Source organism: Grammomys surdaster, unplaced genomic scaffold (genome assembly GCF_004785775.1).
Source record: "Grammomys surdaster isolate TR1022 unplaced genomic scaffold, NIH_TR_1.0 125114, whole genome shotgun sequence".
Lineage (NCBI taxonomy): Eukaryota > Metazoa > Chordata > Mammalia > Rodentia > Muridae > Grammomys > Grammomys surdaster.
Window position 1 is genome coordinate 422,588 of NW_021620017.1, and position 19,287 is coordinate 441,874.

The following is a 19,287-nucleotide window of genomic DNA, read 5'->3' on the forward strand; positions in this document are numbered from 1 at the left end:
ACATGACTACTTCCTCCCCTTCCCATCAGTTTCACAATGGATGGCAAGAAAAACCAACAGGCCACCCTACTACTCCCTAAGGGCCCAGCTGGAGGCCGCCTTCTCATCTGACTTCCTCAGAAATGAGGTCACTCTTGGTCATTCCTCTTCCTTCAATCAGGTTCAGAGACACCAAGCACTCAAAGCTCGGCCAGGGCTGTCTTCCTCCCTTGTCTGCTGCTTATCCTTCCCTTTACAGACTCCACTAAATGATGGTAAATCTAACAGTGCAAAGACCCTTTGAGCAGTCAGGAGAACCAGGAATCATACACCTTTAAATACTATCCGTAACGATGATTAGCGGCCTTGCAGCTCTCCCGTCTCATGTCAACCATCTCCTTGTAGTCTCCAGGGACCCAGCCTACTCCTCTCCAGCTTCTTTTCCCTCATGAAACATCACCACCATCTGTCCACTAGCCATTTAGGAGAAAACCCCCAAGAGGGAAAGATACTTCACATTCACCAACTGAGACTCGGCTTGTTTTACCTTTGAAACACAGAAGTGTGCATGACCAGTTTTCTTTCTGATTCTCTTTCCACCTCTTTCCAGGCCTCCAACAAACTGGAAGCATTGTTTAAAAATCTTCTATCAAATGATATCCAAAGGACTGGCCTTAAAGCCCCCCAGGGCATAGCAAATTTCTCAGGTTCTCAAAGCCCCGTGAGCAATGTACATACACCCTCCCTCCCTCTGCTCTGACCACTCATAACACCAAATATAATGTAAACACTGTATAAAGAGCTGTTCTTTGTATTGTTTAGGGACAATGAGGAAAAGGTCTTCTGTTCAGTACACACAGCTTTCATAGTGACTTCTGTCCTGGTTGAGTGAACTCACATACAGAGCTACTGGTTACTGAACATGACTATGGGCAGGACACTCTGCTCCTACAAACTCTCTAGTGACTTCCCCTTACACGTAGGATTAAGATTCTACCACAGTGCACCATTCCCTGGCCTACAAGGTTCTTCTCCTGTATCAGTCCCTGGCCTCCTCCTCCTTCATATCTAGATCTCCCCAAGATGTCCACCTTTGCCTTCCTGTGTGAAGCTGACCTGTCCCTCACTCAGAACTACCTTTGGCATGGCTCTCCTTTGCAGCCCTGACTCTTAGCCAAATGCACTATACCCACCTTACAGCCATGTTCTCTAAAGACAAAGGTGCCTGTCTGCTTGGGGCTGTAACCCACTCATATAGAGAAAGATGGTACAGAGTGGGCCCATGAGAATCCCATAAAGGAAGCCTAGGGTTCTTCCCACTCTCCTTCCATGCATACTTCTGGGTCTCAACACTCCTGAGGGCCAAGTAAGAGCCTACCACATCCAAACCACATATACAGAATTGGGGCAATAAGGCTGTAAGTATCTAACACCACTCCATCCAATGTTCCCATTCAAAACCAAGCCTGCCTAACCACTTACAACAGTCTACCCACTTCTGGTCCTATGTGCACAGGTGAAAGAAGGCTATCTTGAAACATCTGAACAGTGGCACTAGAACTTCCCTTTCCTCCCCACTGGGCCTCACAGATTCCTATTCATTTTATCACCACATTAAATCAGCTTTAATGCCACATACACTTAAGTGTTCCTGAACTCATACTGAAGTGTTTTGTTTGTTCATTTGTGACATGTTCTCTCTATGTGGCCCTGGCTGTCCTGAACCCTGCTATGTAGACCAGGATGGCCTTGAACTGACAGAGATCCTCCTGTCTCAGCCTCTTGAGTGCTGGGATTAAAGGTGTTCACTACCACATCTGGCCTTCAGGTGCTAATTTAATTCTTCCCTGGGGTAACCAAAGAGAAAGATGTTTGCTCTGCCAAAACATATATACCAAGCTGTGCAAATGCAGGCAGGCTTCCATTCATGTCAGACACACACACACTCACACACACTCACACTCTCTCTCTCTCTCTCTCTCTCTCTCTCTCTCTCTCTTTCTCTCTCCCTCCCTCCCTCCTTCCCTCCCTCTCTCTCTCTCCCTCCCTGCCTCTTTCTCTCCCTCCCTCAAGATCTGTAGTAGATTCCTTACAACAATGTTTTCTCTTACACTGACTGAGAATAAGGACACCATCTTCTTTCAGTGTCTTAAAGGAAGAAGTAATGTGAACTCATACCAGGAAGATAGGAACTTAACAGGCACAAGCCAGATCATGATTCAGTGAGTATTGCCCAAGGCAGGAAGTCTGGAGACCAATTATGGTCAAGATCCTGAGAAAGGACCAGACAAGGGAAGTAACCTGTGTCTGGACCCATGTAACAGCTCCAGGAGTGAGTAGCGAACCTGTCTCTTCCTCCCCAGAGTGTCCACACAGACGTAGAACAAATAAATGTAGAAACATTTGTCCAAGGTCACACAGCTAGCTGTTGACAAACTTAAGAGCCCCATCTGAGTAGCTCTACCCATGACAACACATTATCTCACTACCCACAGGGTGCTGGGACAGACGAGCAAGCAGCATTCTGAGTGACATACCCTAGAGAGCATTTACAGAAGACCCAGTTAAGAAGGGTTCCACAGGAGTTTCTAGTCTGCACCATTCTCAAGCAACTAGCTTACACAGCCAGGTGCATTCTAAGAGTCTACATCCCAACCAGAGCAGAAGGAACTCAGGAGCAAACACAAGAGAAAGAGGTCCCACTGGGATAATGGGTTTAAAAAAGCTTCCAGTAAAATTTAAAGAGTTCCAAGACCTAGGTTAAGTGGAAATCTCTGGGCTATCTTCCCTAGAGTTAATGGATCTAGAAGGCCCCAGACACACACAACAACAACAACAACAACAACAACAATCCCCTCTGTGTTAGCGTCTGTAGAGAATAAATAGGATGAATTAGTGAATACATATATGTATAAAGGGAATGTATCAGGATGCCCTGTAGGCTGTGGTCCAGCTAGTCAACCAATAGCTATCACCCACAAGAAGGTCCATTAATCTAGTAGTTGTTTCAGCTGCTTTCAGTATATGTTGGAATCCCAAAGAAGCAGGCTCTGATGCCAGTCAGTGAAGCAATGGGCTGGCCAGAGAGAGCAGGCAAGCAAGCAAAAAGCAAAAGCTTCTTTCTTCCAGGTCCCTATGCAGCCTGCCAGCAGAAGGTGTGGCCCTGATTAAAGGGGTATCTTCCCACCTCAAAAGATTCACATTAAAAGTGGTTCTTCCCACTTGAAATGATTTAATTAAGAAAAAAAAAATCCCTTACAGGTGTACCCAATGGCTTGGGTTTTAGTTAATTCCAGACGTAGTCAAGTTGACAGTCAAGAACAGGACACCTTCCAAAAACAAAAAGCGAGAGGCCCTAGTGCTGCTTCCTAAGCTGACACAGGTTTGCCTTATCCTGGAAGGCACAAGAATTCTCCTGCACCTTACCTAAAGAGGCTCAAATCTCAATAAAAGTGTTTAAGCCCTGCTGAAGAATGGGAAGAAAGCTCTGAGGTCAAGCAGGCCAAGAGCAGCCACCCAGGACCCAATGGTCTTGCCCCCTTGCATTAAGTCTAAGTGTGTAGGCATCTCTTGCAGGATCCAGACATCTTGTCTTTCCATCAGTAGCTGGGCAACATTTTGACACTTTGCACTGCTGACCCCTGGTTATCAGTCAATCAGTTCTTCACTAACTCAGGCTGATGATCAGGGCCTCCTTATAGATATCTCAGAGATAAGCAGAAGAGAACGCACTGTAACACCATGCAGCCCAGAACAGTACTAAATACATGGCACAGGTCAGCATTCTAGGGCCCAGGGTTCATTCTGCAACATTCTTATCAAGTGGACCCCCTGCAAGTGCCAGGCCTTCCTTGATCCTACGCTTTCCTCCATACAACAGAGACGGCCCTTCTGACAGATTTGAAAGGGCTAATAAAAGGCTCTAATGGGACTTGCTTACATAAAGAGAGCCCTGCTCCTGGGTACAGGCAGAGCTGAGGTCTGAAGGGCCACTGTGCTGACTCCTCAAATACTCGCATCTGTTGCATTGAAGATTTTGTATGTCCCCAGTAACTGTTAATCTCAATCTCCAACTTGCATGATTTAGAATCAACTAGAAGACACATGTATTTCCAAAGAGGTTTAACTGAGGTTGTAAAACCACACCATTCCTCAGACCAAGATCCTAGACCGAAAGAAAAAGAAAGTAAAATGGGTGGAATGCCAGCATTCATCTCTCTTTGCTTCCTGTGACCAGCCACTTAATGCTCTTGCTGCCAAGATCAACTATACACTCAAACCGTGAGCCAAAATAAAACTCACTATTTCTTAAGTTGCTTTTGTCAGGTATTTTATCCCAGCATGGAGAAAGTAACTATTACAGCTTAACCCAGCTCCCAAACAGACTAGTGTCCTAAGAAAAAGTGCCTGGTCTAGAGGCTCAACTTCTGCCTCTGGAGAAAACAGAAATGTGGCGTTCAGGAAGAAAAGCTGGGAAAGATGGGAACAGAAAGCTGGGGAGAGCAAGGGCTAGAAGAAATGATGCTATCAAGTTTGTTCTTTACACATCTCAGGTTGCTGGGCAGCCATCCATACGCCCCTGAAGCTCCATCTGACAATCCAGTACCTCTTTCTACTGGCTATGCTTTGCCACCTAAGTCCTTCCAGGTAGGATGCAAAACCATGGTCCTGGAACACTCCAGAACAGGAAATCCCAAGGTGTAGGTTCACAGAATACCAGAGATACTTTAGACTCCTTGAAATGCCAATGATTCAACCAAACTTGGGGTCAGATTGACCTCCAGGAGGCAGACCCTAAACCAGGGATTCTAAACCTTCCTAGTGCTGCAGCCCTTTAAAATAGATGCTCCATGCTGTGCACGTGAAGATCAGAGGATAACTACTGCTCTGAGGGTCCCCCGTTTCCTAGTGGGTATGGCTGCAAACCACAATAGATACACTACATTGTGGTGCCCTCCAACCATAAAATCACTTTCATTGCTACTTATAACTATAATTTTGCAACTGTTGTAAATCATTATGTAAATACCTGTGCTTTCTGATGGCCTTAGGTGACCCCAAAGAGGTTGTGACCCATAGGCTGAAAATGCTGCCCTGAACACAAGTTGAACCTTGAAATTCCACCCAGAGGGCTGAGTGCTGAATCATAGTGTATCTATTGGTGTTTGCAGCCCTGCCCACTAGGAAACGGGGGACCCTCAGAGCAGTAAAGTTATCCTCTGATCTCCACATGCACAGCATGGAACATGCACATGTAAACACACACACTCAATCAGTACTAATAAACACCCCATTTTAAGACTCTGAAAAAAACCACCTCTCAAAGGAAGTTTGAACGGTCTGAGAACCAGAGGAGAGGCTAGGGCTAGCTTCCTCAGCTTCCTCATTATAGGGGAAATGGGGCCCAAGGCAGGCGGCACCATGCCCAGGGTCACAAAGCTATCACACAGCAGCTTTTCCTCTCTCCGGATGGGTGGCTGCTGTGAACAAGAAGCAGATGTGCTCTCTGCAGCCCTGCAAGAGGACCCAAAGGGCCCAGAAGAAGGACAAATACTGTTCCACTGCAACAATTCGAACTGGAGCCCGACCCAGTAACCTGAGGTCCAGGAATGGCAGTGGAGGAAGAGTCAACCAAGAGAGGCTCTAGGTAGCACTCCAGCATGACAGTCTCTGCCTTCACTATCCCAGTACACGGTGATTAAAATGAGAGAAATCCAAGTTACTAGACCAGGGCCAGACGGTAAACATTCTTGGGTTTGTATGTTCTGTAAACTCTGCTGCAACTGTTCGACTGGCAGTGAATGATGGGAGAAGCCAGAGAGGATAGCCAAATGATGGATGTGGCTTCCTTCCAGTGAAAATGATGCTCAAAACAAGCAGAACCAGGTCTGACCTGACGGCCCCAGGAGGCCAAGCCCAGCACGAACCTATCACACTAAAACCATCTGGACCTAGAGAAGGACAGGATTTCCTTCAGTTCAGTTAGCCACATAAATTCTGGGTATCTGCAACTTTTGATATATTTTTGTATTATTTAAGTAGCTTTTTTTTTTTTTTTTTTTTTTTAAAAAAAAGGGTTTTTTTCTGTGTAGGCCTGGCTGTCCTGGAATTCTCTGTAGACCTTGCTGGCCTCGAACTCAGAAATCTACCTGCCTCTGCTTCCTAAGTGCTGGAATTAAAGGCCTGAGTCACCAATCCCCAGATGTTTTAACAGTCCTTAACAGCTTACAACTGTGTATAATTCATGACACATGCCCTTAATGAAACATGTTATAACATCATACTATTAGGTAAAAAGTACTGAAAGAAAAAAAGGGACCTGTAATAAGGTGGCAGAAATCAACAAACAGGGGAGAAAGGGACAGCAGCAAAGACAGAATTAGCAAAGACTTGAAGACTGACACCATATATACTGACATCAAATATACTGACTGACTGACAGACCCTACATAAACTGCAGGAATTCAGAGGAAAACCTAAGTGAGAAGAGGAAAGGAGCAAAGGGTGCTCAGGAGGCAGTGGAGGTGGAACTCTGTGAATCCGACACCAGCCTGGTCTACAGAGTTCCAGCACAGCCATAGATACATAGTAAAACCTGTCTCTTGCTTGCACAAAACACAGTTCATGCTGAGAAACAGAAACCCATGGAGAGCACTTCAGGATACAGGTATAGGCAAAAATCTTCTGGGGAGAACTGTAATAGCACACACAAAAAATAGGTGCAAAAAATAACAAACAGAATTACATGAAATTAAAAACTTTCATGTGCACTCGAGTGTGTGCACACACACAACTTGAGTGACCTTGAGTGAACAGACAGCCTACAGAACGGAAAAAAAAACTTTGGCCGCTACATTAGACTAAGGTGTTTAAATTAATATATAGAATTGCAAAAACATTAAATGAAAAGAAAGGAAAGGGAAAAGGGGAAAGGGGGAAGGGGAAAGGGGGAAGGGGGAAGGGGAAAGGGAAAAGGGAAAAGGGAAAAGGAAAAAGGGAAAAGGGAAAAGGGAAAAGGGAAAAGGAAAGGACCCAAAGTGTCAATCAATAATCAGGCCAATGAACAGAACATGGGGTCTGACCAGGTAGCTCTGGCTGGCCTAGAATTCTCCATGTAATTCACTCTGGCCTCAAACTCAAGAAATCCACCACCCTCTGACTCTTTAGTGCTGGAGTTAAAGGTGTGCATTAACATACCTGCCTTTTTCCCCCAGGATATACATATTTTTTGAGTGTTCAACATCCCCAGACATTGGGGGAGGGTACAAATTAAAACTACTCTTGAGACTCCATGTCACTCTGGTCAAAATGGCTAGTATGAAGATGGGTAAGTGCTAGCTGGTAAGGATATAGGGAAATAGGGGCCCTAACACAATGTTGGTGGGAATACAACCTGCTCAGCCACTATTAAAAATCACTGTGGATTAAGACCAGGAATCCAGAAGGGGCTCAGGAGACAGAATAAAAAGACTTCATGGAACGGGTGTGTGGTGGCAACAGAGCACACGCCAGGATCTGGAATCGGAATAGGAAGAGAGATGAGGGCAGGGATAAAGCAACACTAGGCTTGGGCCAGGAAGAAGTACATGTGTGGAGGGCTTTAGTTGTCCTGGGTGTCTTCTTTGTTCTTCACCTTATTTACTGAGCCAGGGTCTCCTGCGTGATCCAGGGACCTGCCTTCTGAATACCCACACAGTTTTTGTGTGGCTTCTGGGGATCTGAGTTCCAGTCCTCACTTTGGGAACAGTGTGATTTATTCACTGAACCCTCTCCTCAGACCCTCAACCGAATTTTTAAAAGGGATTTCTGAAGAAGAAAGAAAGAAAGAAAGAAAGAAAGAAAGAAAGAAAGAAAGAAAGAAGGAAGGAAGGAAGGAAGGAAGGAAGGAAGGAAGGAAGGAAAGAGAGAGAGAGAGAGAGAGAACACAGTAGAAACAAGATAGAAATGAGGCGCTCCACACAGTAGACAGGCCTTTGACAGTTACCACGTCAGTGAGTCACTGCACAAAAGGGATACGTGCGCACACGCGCACACGCACACACACACACAGAGGTGGGAGGGGTTACACACACCCTGTGGCCATAACTACCACGTGCCGGGCACTAGCCATGCTCCTGGGACAAGCTTCCTCCATAAATTGCCTGCAGGCTCAGCTTTGCACATGGCTGAGGCATGTGGAGGTCTATGCTCTTAGCCACACCTTAGTTCTAGGGGAGTCCCTGACGAGGGCAGTCCTCACCCTCTGCCCTCAGCCTTGGCAAGACTGAGACTGAGACTGAGACTAAACACATCCCTACCTATGCCAAGAGATAAGGCAGCTCACTTCCTGTGCACTGGGGCAGCTCTTCTGGAAAAGTGATTTTTGACTGTTAAGTGTGTCAGCCAGGTCAAATCAATGTACACACCTTCTGACCCACTTAATCTCACTCCTGGGACACCATTCTAGCAATAACTTCCCTCCCTTTCCTACAGGGAAGAATCTGTATTAGATAAACCTAGTCTCTGCAACCTTATCTGGAAGAAAGAAAAACTGAAACAACCTAAATGTCTCACATGGGTGTTTCTACAAAAACACAACCAGCAAGACTGTGTGGCAACAACCTGAATGTCCCATACCAGTGATACTGATGTGATAATGCAACCATCCAGATTTTGAGGATATTGTCCCTGAGGACATGAAACTACAAACATCTACAGGCAGACACCTGCAGCAAGAAGAGGAATACAAGCTATTCTGGGATGTTTTGTTTAAGTCTTCTGGAACTTATGCAACTGCAAAAGTTCACTCGATAGTTCTTGAAAGAAAAGGTACCAAACTCAGCGATGAAAACAAAACCACACTGTATCACTACAGTAGACATTTGTCATTTGAAATACGGAAGCAAAGGCGCTAAGGGCATAGCTCAGGTGGAAGAATGATTGCTTAACATGCATGCAGGCCTGAGTTCAAATCCCAGTCCTATATAAAACAGGCAAGATAGTAGTCCATGCCAGGAGGACCATCAGAACCACAAGGCCATTCACAGCTACAGAGACCTTATCTTAGTAGAGGGAGAAAAGGGAGAGACAGAACAAGTATACCCTGATGGAAGCTGGGAAAGCAACTGCAATCAGACCTGGGTTTTATTCATCATGGCTAGAGCTCTTGGGGGAAGAAACCAATTCTCCATCCACTGGGAGGTTGGGTTAGGGCTGTGCTTTTATACCAGGCTTCTTGCTGTCTCTCTGGAGTAGGGCAGCCACTGGTCCTGGAGTGCCAGAAGTAGCCTGAGGTTCATTTGGTGTTCCAGCAAAACTCTCAATAACCTCTCCCTTGTTCTTTCCTGACCCAGACTATAAATTATCCTCACCCTACACATAGGAGGTATCAGATACCCTAAAGGACAGGGCTTTAAGTCACGCACAGAGCTCAGATATTCATTCTCTCCTGTTCCACTGTCTCAGTCAGAAGTAAGGCTGCAGAGTTAGGCTCAGATGCTAACTAAAAATTTACAACCCGGAAAGCTATGGCTCAAACTTAAAGTCACTATGGATGTCAATAGCAGAGTGTTATTTTTCTGTAAGCTTTTTTGAAACTAAAGACAAACAGAAGGTTCTCCTTGTGGTGTAGCATAGGCCTGCAAGGATGGAGTCTTCATTTTAAATCTATCTCTGAAACAGATCCAGGCAAGAACTTCATCTGAACTTATAGAGATTATGGTCAATGCTTATGGGGAAAGCAATCCTGAGTTACAGATAATACCCCTCACAAACATCCAGGAAGCAAACCCAAGAGGAATGCACGTTCTTTACAGAACTAGGCTGTGTATGAACAAAGACAAGGCCTTCCATGGCTCCGCCAGCCTTGCTTCACAGTTTCTCTTCCTCTGTCTGCCTAAACGGGACAGTTTTAAACTATAGTGAAACACACATGATATAACTTATTTTAACCACGATCAAGTATATACCTCAGTGGCATTAAGTCTATCAAAACAGAATCGGCCACCAGACAATCTTTTTTAAATACAAACCAGAAACCAGACCCCTTAAACAACAATCTCCTGCTATGGTTGGACTGTGTCCCTCAAGATCCATGTGTTAGGGACTTTGTCCCCATTGTGACTGTGTTAAGAAGTGGGGCTTTTCAGAGGAGAGTAGGTACTGAGGATGAATGGATTAATTCATTACTGATAAGGTGGACTTACCATAAAATAGTTTGAAGGAAGCAGACAAAGCACAGTAGCAAAGCGATTACCCAGCACATGCATGGCTCTCAAGTCATCCCCAGCATCAGAGAGGGGGAGGAGAGAGCGGAGAAGCTGAATTTAAACTCCCTTTCCCTCTTTTATTCTCCCACCCATGTGATACTTTCCACCAAGTTATGACTTCCCCAATCTTGAACTTCTCAGCTTCTAGAGCAGTGGTTCTCAACCTTCCTAACGCTGCAACCCTTTAATATAGTATCTCATGTTGTAGTGACCCCAACCATAACATTATTTTTGTTGCTACTTCATAACTGAAATTTTGCTAGTGTTACGAATCATAATGTAAATATCTGATGGTCTTAGGCGGCCCCTGTGAAAGGGTCATTTGACCCTCAAAGGGGTTGCGACCCACAGATAAAGAGCTACTGCTCTAGAACTATTCACCAGATAATCTTCTCTGGATATAAATGACTCTTGTAGTAATCCATAAAATCAGCACAAATGGACTATGAGCCTGCCCATTTTCACCTCCTCACTGCCTGGCAACCGAAATCCACTCTCTGTGTCTATGTCTTTGTGCTTACTATTCTAGTTACTGTGTGTGGAGTCATACAGCACCTAACCTGTAAGTGAAATCAAATTGTTCCTTTCATATCTGGCTTATTCTACTTAACATACATGTCCTAAAGGTTCGTCTGTACTCCAGCATGTGTCCTAGAGTGACTTAGGCTCTAAGATGTTACACTTCCTGACCTCCTGATCACCAATGGCCGCACACTGGTGTACAAACATCTGACATTTTGCTTTCAATCTTCTGCATATATATCCAGAAGTGGGGTTGCACATGGTAATATCGTTGTTAACCAGAAGTGACACCAGTTTGCCATCACAGATCATGCTTGCTTCCATGACACAATGTACAAGGTCACCAATTTCTACACACCTACACCAACATTTATCTTCTGCTTTTTTTTTTTTAAAGAAAACACATCACACCTTTGTGGGTATGAGGTGCTATTATACTGTGGTTTTAATTTGCATTTCCTTGAGTTGAACAAGACTCTAAACTAGAAACAGGTATAGCACAACCAAAAAGCGATCAAAGAAAAAAAAAATACGTGGGGGGGGGGGGGGCTGCTCTCAAAGCACTAGGCTCCCAGGAAGTGATTTTCTGTATCATCTCTGTGTAAAGAATCAAAAGAAGCTTAATTCACTAAGTGCACAGACAGCAGCATCCACACCTTACCAAATGGATGGGAATCAGGCTCAAGAACCAGTAGACGTTCCTTGAGAGCTCCAGGAATCTGTTCACTAGAGAAAGTGGTGTTGGAGAGGCTGGAAGAGGCAGGTGGCTCACCTTCAGCCAGTCTGTCCCTGCACCTCAACTGGCCACAGATACTGGCTGCCTTCTGCATACTCACACTGGCCTACTGAGCCACCAAACAAAAACAAACACGTTCTGTATGGAAAAACGACCCAGGCTTTGATTCAAAGTAATCTAAAAGAGGTTGGGGAACAAAAGCAGCTGAATTCATTTCTGAAACCGGATGATGGAATCATGAGGCTTGGTACATTCTTCTATTTTCTCCATCTAAAAAAAGGAAACTCAGAAGCCATATGGACTTAGCACACCACTTTCTCCTTTTTCTGAAACCGTGTAATGGAGACACCAGGCAGCTGAGATCAACATTTCTCAGTGGGAACACCAGGCTTTTCAAGGTCCCTGTGTTCAGGGGAGAGGGCAGACTGTATCGAGGTGTCCAGAGTAGACTGACCTCACCCCACTGCATTGTGTGTGAGCTTCCCAGGTCTCCACGAGTTGCAAAGCTTGGGCCTCCCTCCACACTGCTGCATCCTGCCCAGGTAAAGTAACTTCATGCCAGGAATAGTGGGGATGGTGGCCAACACCAAGGGGCCTGGCCCCACATCCATTCTCTGAGGGCATTTCCTAACTGTTCCTGTTTGTTCCCTCCTCTTCTGCCCCAGTGCTCACTAACAAAAATGATTAACTCTCAACCACATACACTGCCAAGTCCGCAAAATCCTTAAAATACTACTACATACTTCAGTCCAGGCTTGCCACAATTTGGATTCAATGAACTGTTTGAATGTTGTGCTGCCAATGTATAAGTACCCAAGTAAGTCCTGTTCCCTAAGAACCAAGAATCTGTTATGAAGAACCTCTGAAGGAAGAGGTGACTAGGGACTTGTCTAGGACTAGGGACAATGAGGGTATTGTGCTGCCTGTGACAATTAGAATGTCAAAGATCAAGTCAAAGGAAACAGGAAGCAATGCTCTCCAGATAGGGAGCAAAATGCAAGTCTGAGAAGCCCCACAATACACGGCAAGAATGGAGTACAGGCCTCTGTGACCAAGAACATACTGCTATAGTTTGCAGATAGCTAACTGCATGCTTATGAAGGGGACTGTGACATTCTAGCCCACTCTACACCTCCTCTGCTTCCTGGCCATGAGGACAGCACTTTGCTGTCACACACTCCACAGCTGACACTACCACCAGAGCCTAAAGCCAACAATCCAGGTGATCATAGAACACCTTAGCCTCTCTCTTATAAGTTCACTATCTCTGGCATTTTGTCACAGCGACAGAAAGAGAACATGCACACACACTGATGCCCAGCGATGCCCACATCAGGAATTAAGTTGAGGCTGAAGACTGAGCACAGGAAAGTCTGGGGTAAAAGATATGCCGCTGTACTCCACCCTTTCTCTAGGACAGAGAACTCCTAATCACACAGAGAGACATCACCAGGACAGACGTGACGCCAGAGAAAAGGTAGGAAGTGGCCAGGCCTAGTGCTTTGTACCTTTAATCCCACCACTCGGAAGTCAGAAGCAGGCATATCTCTGTGAGTTCAAGGACTACTTGGTCTATGGACTGAGTTCCAGGACAGCCAGGAATACAGGGAAAACTCTGACTCAAAAAACGAGAGAGGGGGGAAGGAAGGAGGGAAGGGAGAGAGGGAAGAAGGGAGGGAGAAAGGGAGGGAGGGAGGGAGGGAGGGAAGGAAGGAGGGAGGGAGGGAAGAAATGTCAGAAGGGGTGAATGGCTCAGTAGTTGAGCATGCATGAGCCCTGGGTTTCTATCTTCAGTACTGAAGCAAAGAAAGAGGAGCAGAAAGGCAGAGGAAGGAGGGGAGGGGCAGGAGAGGGAAGCAGTGGAGTCTTAGTAAACTGCCCAGTTCTCCAGCTCTGAGACAGTAACCACCAACTCCACAACAGAAGCAAAAGACATTACCACCTACTCTGCCCCCTTTCTCTGTGGCCCCCAATGACCAGTGTGCTTACTGACATAAAGGCTTCTACACGTCATCTCTTCCCTCACCTTCCCACACAGTGCCAGTGTCTGCCTTGCTCTGCCCAGTCCTGAGGGCCAAACACACACACAGTGTAGCTCCCCAACCCCTGACCAGCTCCAGCAACTGCCCAGTCTTTCTGCTTTTGAGGCCTGAGTAATTGAAAGAACTGTTGTTAGTTAGAATTTCACTTCTTCACTTTCCTTTGGTTCCTTGACCAACCTCCTCAATGTAGCTGGTCCCTTCCCATCTCCAACAACAGCAACCAAGGTCACCCCTCTGTGACACAACTGACTACTCTTTTCTACCAGAGAAGCTTCTACAACACAAAACTGCCTTTTTACCCCAGGCTTGTACTCATTTTGGCCAGGTCTAAGAGGCCTTCCTTTTCCACCTGGCCTCAGCATCTCAGGCAATATTCAAGACTCTCCTCAGTAGGTATGCACACTCATTTCGATGATCTCTCTCCACTCACACCTTCCTAAAATGCACCTCCAGGGTATATCCTCATAAGGCCAGCCAAGGGGGAAAAAACTCTCACTACCCATACACCCCACCAAAGTTCCCTCTCAGAATATGGCTCAACTGGTCTTCTCCCTTATTCTGCAGTCACTCTGAAGTCAGATCACACCACACAACACATACATAAAAGCTCCTGAGAGTTAAAGAAATACATAAAAAGGCAGTGTGGTAGCACATACCCATAATCCCAGCTGCTCAGAAGGCTGAGACAGAGGGTCCTAAATTCAAAGTCATCCGGGCAACTGTGTTAATGAGAGTTTCTATTGCTGGGCCAACAGTAACTTGGGGAGGAAGATTTATTTTACCTCACAGATTACAATCCATTACCATGAGAAGTCAGAGCAGCATTCAAGTAGGGTAAGACCCTGGGGAAAGGAGCTGATACAGCAGCCATGGAGGGACGTTGCTTTCTGGCTTGTTCCCCATGGCTTGCTCAGCCTGCTTTCTTACAGCACCCAGGAGTGGCCACACCCACAATGGGCTGGGCCTTCCCACACCAACTACTATAGATTTGCCTATAGGCAAACCTTATGGAGGCGTTTCTCAATTGAGAGTTCCTCTTCCCAAATGACTCTTGTGTCAAACCTTAAAACTAGCCAGGGTACCAACTAAGATTATCTGAAAACAAAAAGTATAGGGGCTACCTGAAAATAAAAAATGTATTACAATAAAAAATTATAGCTTTCGTGGCAGAGTGCATGCCTAACATGCACAAGGCCCTGGACTCAATTCCTAGCAAGAAGTAAAGAGATGAAAGATAACCTCAATACCCACTGAGACCTGTGTAACCAGACTTCTCAGTGTCCCTGTCCTTGTCTGTGTTGCCTTTTTCACTCAGCTCCAGTCTCATGACTGCCTGTCCTCCTTTGCACATGCTGACCTCGCTTCTGCCTCAGGAAAGCCAGCCTGATAGCTTTTGCAACTACCATTCTGACTGGATCTTTCCTTCTCATATCCCACTGGGCAGCCTGTTCAGTGATACTCAGCCCCCAGCTCACTTCCTGCATCCTAGGCTCAGCACACTCTGCTAACCTAACCACATTAGCAAAGCGCTACCCTACCCTCTGATGCTCACCACACTAATGCTGTTCTTAGTAAACCACAATTTCCAGAAGTGCAGGACTTTATGGCCCTCATTACAGCCTTCTCAGCTGTGTCTTGACTATCCTCTCCCAGGATACAGAAGACAGCCTGGTCTACAAGGTACCTGGCTATCCATGTCTTACAGTGCATTGCTGGGATAGGAAGATAGCACCATTACACCGAGACAGTGACCAAAGGTTTCCTGAACCACCCAGACTGGGCTGGACCCCTTAATCTGGCTTTCAGTCACCTGAGCCCACCCATGACAATACTCCTGGCTGGTTCTATGAGGACAAGGACCACTGAACCTGCCCTTTGCCTCTTTCCAGGGCCTCACTGGAGTCTGGTCATCAGGAGTATATAGAGAATCGTGACTTGGTGATGACGGTTCCAATCACACAAGGGACTGTGGCCACATCTCTGGACTTACCCAAAAGACGATATTGTAGCTGAAGAGCAGGTACTTGTACCAGCAGCTGACCTCGGCGTTCGAGTATCTATAATAGTGCATCTTCTGAGAAGCAGGACCTGCAGGGACAGTGACTGATGAGGCACAGTCAGCTTCAAACCTGCTCCCCATGCACAGAAAGGCCAAGGCTCCCATTCAACTTCCTGAAATTCCACTGTTCCCTCATGTCTATCTGTTCATCCAAAGACAGGTCTACTACTAGTGCTATAACTAGAGGCTAAACAGCAACCAGGTTAAAAGTCAGCTTCCAAAAAAAAAAGGGGGGTGGGTGGGGGGGTGGGGTGGGTATATTGCAAGAAGGTAGTGATGGTGCACTCCTTTAATCCCAGCACTTGGGAGGCAGAGGCAGGTGGATTTCAGCCTGGTCTACAGAGTGAGTTCCAGGACAGCCAGGACTACACAGAGAAACCATGTCTCAAAAAACCAAAAAAGAAGAAGAAGAAGGAAGAGGAGGAGGAGGAGAGGAAGAGGAAGAGGAAGAGGAAGAGGAAGAGGAAAGGATAGCAATTTTTAAGTGTCATCAAAGTACTAGAAACTCTGCTTGGAACTTTCTCAACCATTTATCTCATCTTCTTCTTAGCTGTGTATTGATTGTTCCTTCCACCCCATGTCAAGAACACAGGAGTTCAGAAAGATCATGTGACGACCTCAGGAGCAAGAGGCTGGACACAGTAGCTCATACCTGTAACCCCAGTTTTTGGGACACTGAGGTAGGAGCACTGCTGTGAACTCCAGGCCAACTTAGGCTACACAATGAGACCTTACCTTCAAAAATAGATACATAAAAAAGAAGAAAAGAACAGAGTCCAGAATCTGAACCATGGCAAAGGGATTCCACTGCCCACATTCTTTTAACCACCATAGCCAACCAAGGAAATGAAGATTTGATCACAGGAAACCATGGTGGGAAGCAAGCAGAAAGATCAGCAGGCTTACACAGGATCTAACTGTGGGGTCAACACAAAGACATAGTTATGTCCACATTCATTTGCCTATTGTCTGAGACAAGCTCCCAGGCACAGCCTGTTCAGAAATGAGACGGCCCTGTCTGGGCAGTGAGACATCCCAAAGCCCGCAGCAGCAGCTAGCATTCACTCTCACTCCAGCTGTCTATCTCCTACTCCTATCCACCATGGACATGGCTTGGCTCCCTGGCCAAATACAATAAATCCGGACTATAGTGTCCCTTTGGGAACAGCCTTGAAGTTGCAGGGTGAACAGTACATGTTATTTCTTATCTGTCAGCCACCAAAATACTCACAGCCAGGCCCACCAGTAGCACCTCCCTTTGTCATCACCCTCAGGAATAAAGCACAGGTGAACATGGGACAGGGTGGGGTACTCAAGCTGAACAAGGGGCCAGGATCTGAGGCTCCAGACAGTAAAGGGTACTATTATCCCAGCCCTGTGTACAGGAAGGGGTGCTACTTCCCCAACCCTCCCCCCACATGTACTTGAAGAGAAGTACACTGTCAAGGTTAGGAGGACCCAGATATAGGACAAGGACCAAATTCCAAACAAGGCCATCCTGGCAGTGAAGAGACAATCCCTCTACCCAGACACCTGAAACAACTAACTTCTACAGCTTTTCTGAGGACAGGGTATTTACAAAATCAGGTTTAGAGATGAGCCTGAATGTAGCTATAGGATTGCAATGTTCTGAGAAAATGACAAAGGAACATGATTCCTCTACAAATGGGCCCTGTATGTACTCAGCCATGTCCCAAAGTATGCAATCCATGTGAACCATCTAGACTCCACCTCTCACTCCCTCACCCTATCTGGGGCAGCTGCCAGGAGGCATGGGTGAGACAGTAGGAGTGACCTCTCAGCCACCCAACAGCCCCACATCTATCCCAGAACACTTCCATGAAACTGCCCTCCAAGAATGAGTGGGAACACACTATTCCAGGTGCTCAAGGGCTCTCAACACCACAGAATCACACAAGCAACAACAAGGAGAAGCCCCAGCTCTTTCAGAAAAAAGAACAGGCACCATCCTTCTCAGCGTGGTCTGGCCCAATCAAGTCCCTGCCCTACTCAGGCCCTTGGGGTCCTCACCTGAAACAGACAATGAACAACTGGTCCCTGGTGCTACTACGAAGGCCTCACCTGGGATCATCAGAGTCGACCTCACATTCTTTAGAGTCCAGCCTCCACCACTCTGTATAGGACTGGTTAGGCTCTCCATCTGTGTTAACAAGCTACTTGGGTAGCTAGCCTATGAAGCCAGATCCATACCTGGTGAAGCAGCTACTGCACAGTGAGAGGCTATCCTCTCTATGGAGACACTGAGAAGATAAGAGGGTCTAATGTTCGGGTGCAGCACCCTGGTTAGGTTATAACGGGCCCTGAAGAAAGAAACCTAATCAGAAATGACATTCCTCAAAGCATAAAGGTTGTCCATTTCATTTGAGGACACCTGTGGTGGGGACGGAGGGATAACTAGAGATAGCTGAATTGGCCTGTGTAGGAGGAAAAGTAAACCTAGAACTCAATTAGAACCAATCAAGTTAGCTTTTGAAATGTCCTGTTAAGATATCAAAATGTCACAAGTGCTACCACTTCTTCCTCTTATAGACAAGACCAGCCTGTCCTCAGAGCACCAAATACATCTCTTCTTCCTTGGGGTTTGTGGGGAAGCCTGAGAAGTGGACTACACAAGCACCTAGATGTCTGGAACTCCTAGAAGGTACCCCACAGCCACGGTCTACCCCACTGCGGTTCAGAACTCTATGGCTCATCTGTCTTCTTGCCAGCATACATGATGATGCTGACTGACCCTGTGCCCCAGCTCCAGGCCTTCATGATCATTCTGTGAGAGCACAGGGATCGTCACACTACAAATCCTCAGTCTCCTTCAGTTCTTGTTCACAGTTCAGTGTGGAGAACACAGACACACACAGGAGATCATGCTGCCACAGGGAAACCGGCCAGCACTCTGAGTGTAGTAGATTCTCCCTATTCAGGGTGCCATCTTCCCTCCCCATCTAGTTCACCCTCCTCCACCCTAGCCCTACAACCAAACAGACCAGATGCTGGGGTCCAAACCCTCAAAGAACTGTTAACAGCCAAGACCTAAATTAAAACTCCTCCCATGTAGTACCTCCAACACTTGGTATGAACTAGCTGCAGGTTCGCCCAGCAGTGACCACACACTCCCTAGTCATCCTGGGCACAGAGTATTACGGAGTATAACACACAGCACATTCCTCCTGCAACCTACAAGCCAAGTACATGCATGAGCATGTCATTTCCTTTGAACAAATGACAACTCAGGCCCTGGGGTAAGGGTACTGATGTCATTTCCCCATCCTCAACTCCCAGACAGGTAAACTGTTTCAAGGGGAATAAAAAAAAAATTCACTCTTTTTCCACCCTACTTCCCAGACCTCTGCCATAAGCCTTAAGAAGTGGGAAAAAAAAAAAAAGTGGTGGCCTTGGACTCTCCTTCAGGGGCCTCCTTTTCTCTCCTGCTGTCCAGAAGACATACTTTACAACTTAGACTGCAGAACAACAGGAACACTTTTTTTTCAGCCCAGTCTAAACCCACTGTCTCCAAGAGGGCACAATCGTCTTCCATCAGTAGGGAAGTAAAGCTAGGACCCAGTGCCTCAAAACCTCACCAGCAGAAAAAAAAAAGAAATGAGCACTCGTGAGCCACTTGTGTGGGCACATTCACAGCTCTGATGATGCAAGAAACTAGACCTGACCCCCAAATAACTCCAAAGT

At 46.3% G+C, this 19,287-nt stretch overlaps 1 protein-coding gene across 4 annotated transcripts in view; it reads right to left on the reverse strand.

The window, feature by feature from the left end:
• Tspan14 (tetraspanin 14) overlaps positions 1-19,287 on the reverse strand; it is a 60,509-nt gene that overhangs the window by 13,192 nt on the left and 28,030 nt on the right. For 3 of the 4 annotated variants that reach the window (XM_028785128.1, XM_028785126.1, XM_028785129.1), the window contains exon 2: positions 15,517-15,614. In XM_028785128.1, the coding sequence (XP_028640961.1) occupies positions 15,517-15,597 (81 nt within the window). In that variant the 5' untranslated portion in view covers positions 15,598-15,614. Of the gene's footprint in view, positions 1-10,163; positions 10,239-15,516; positions 15,615-19,287 lie in introns of those variants that run through there. The other variant, XM_028785130.1, reaches the window with a different exon arrangement.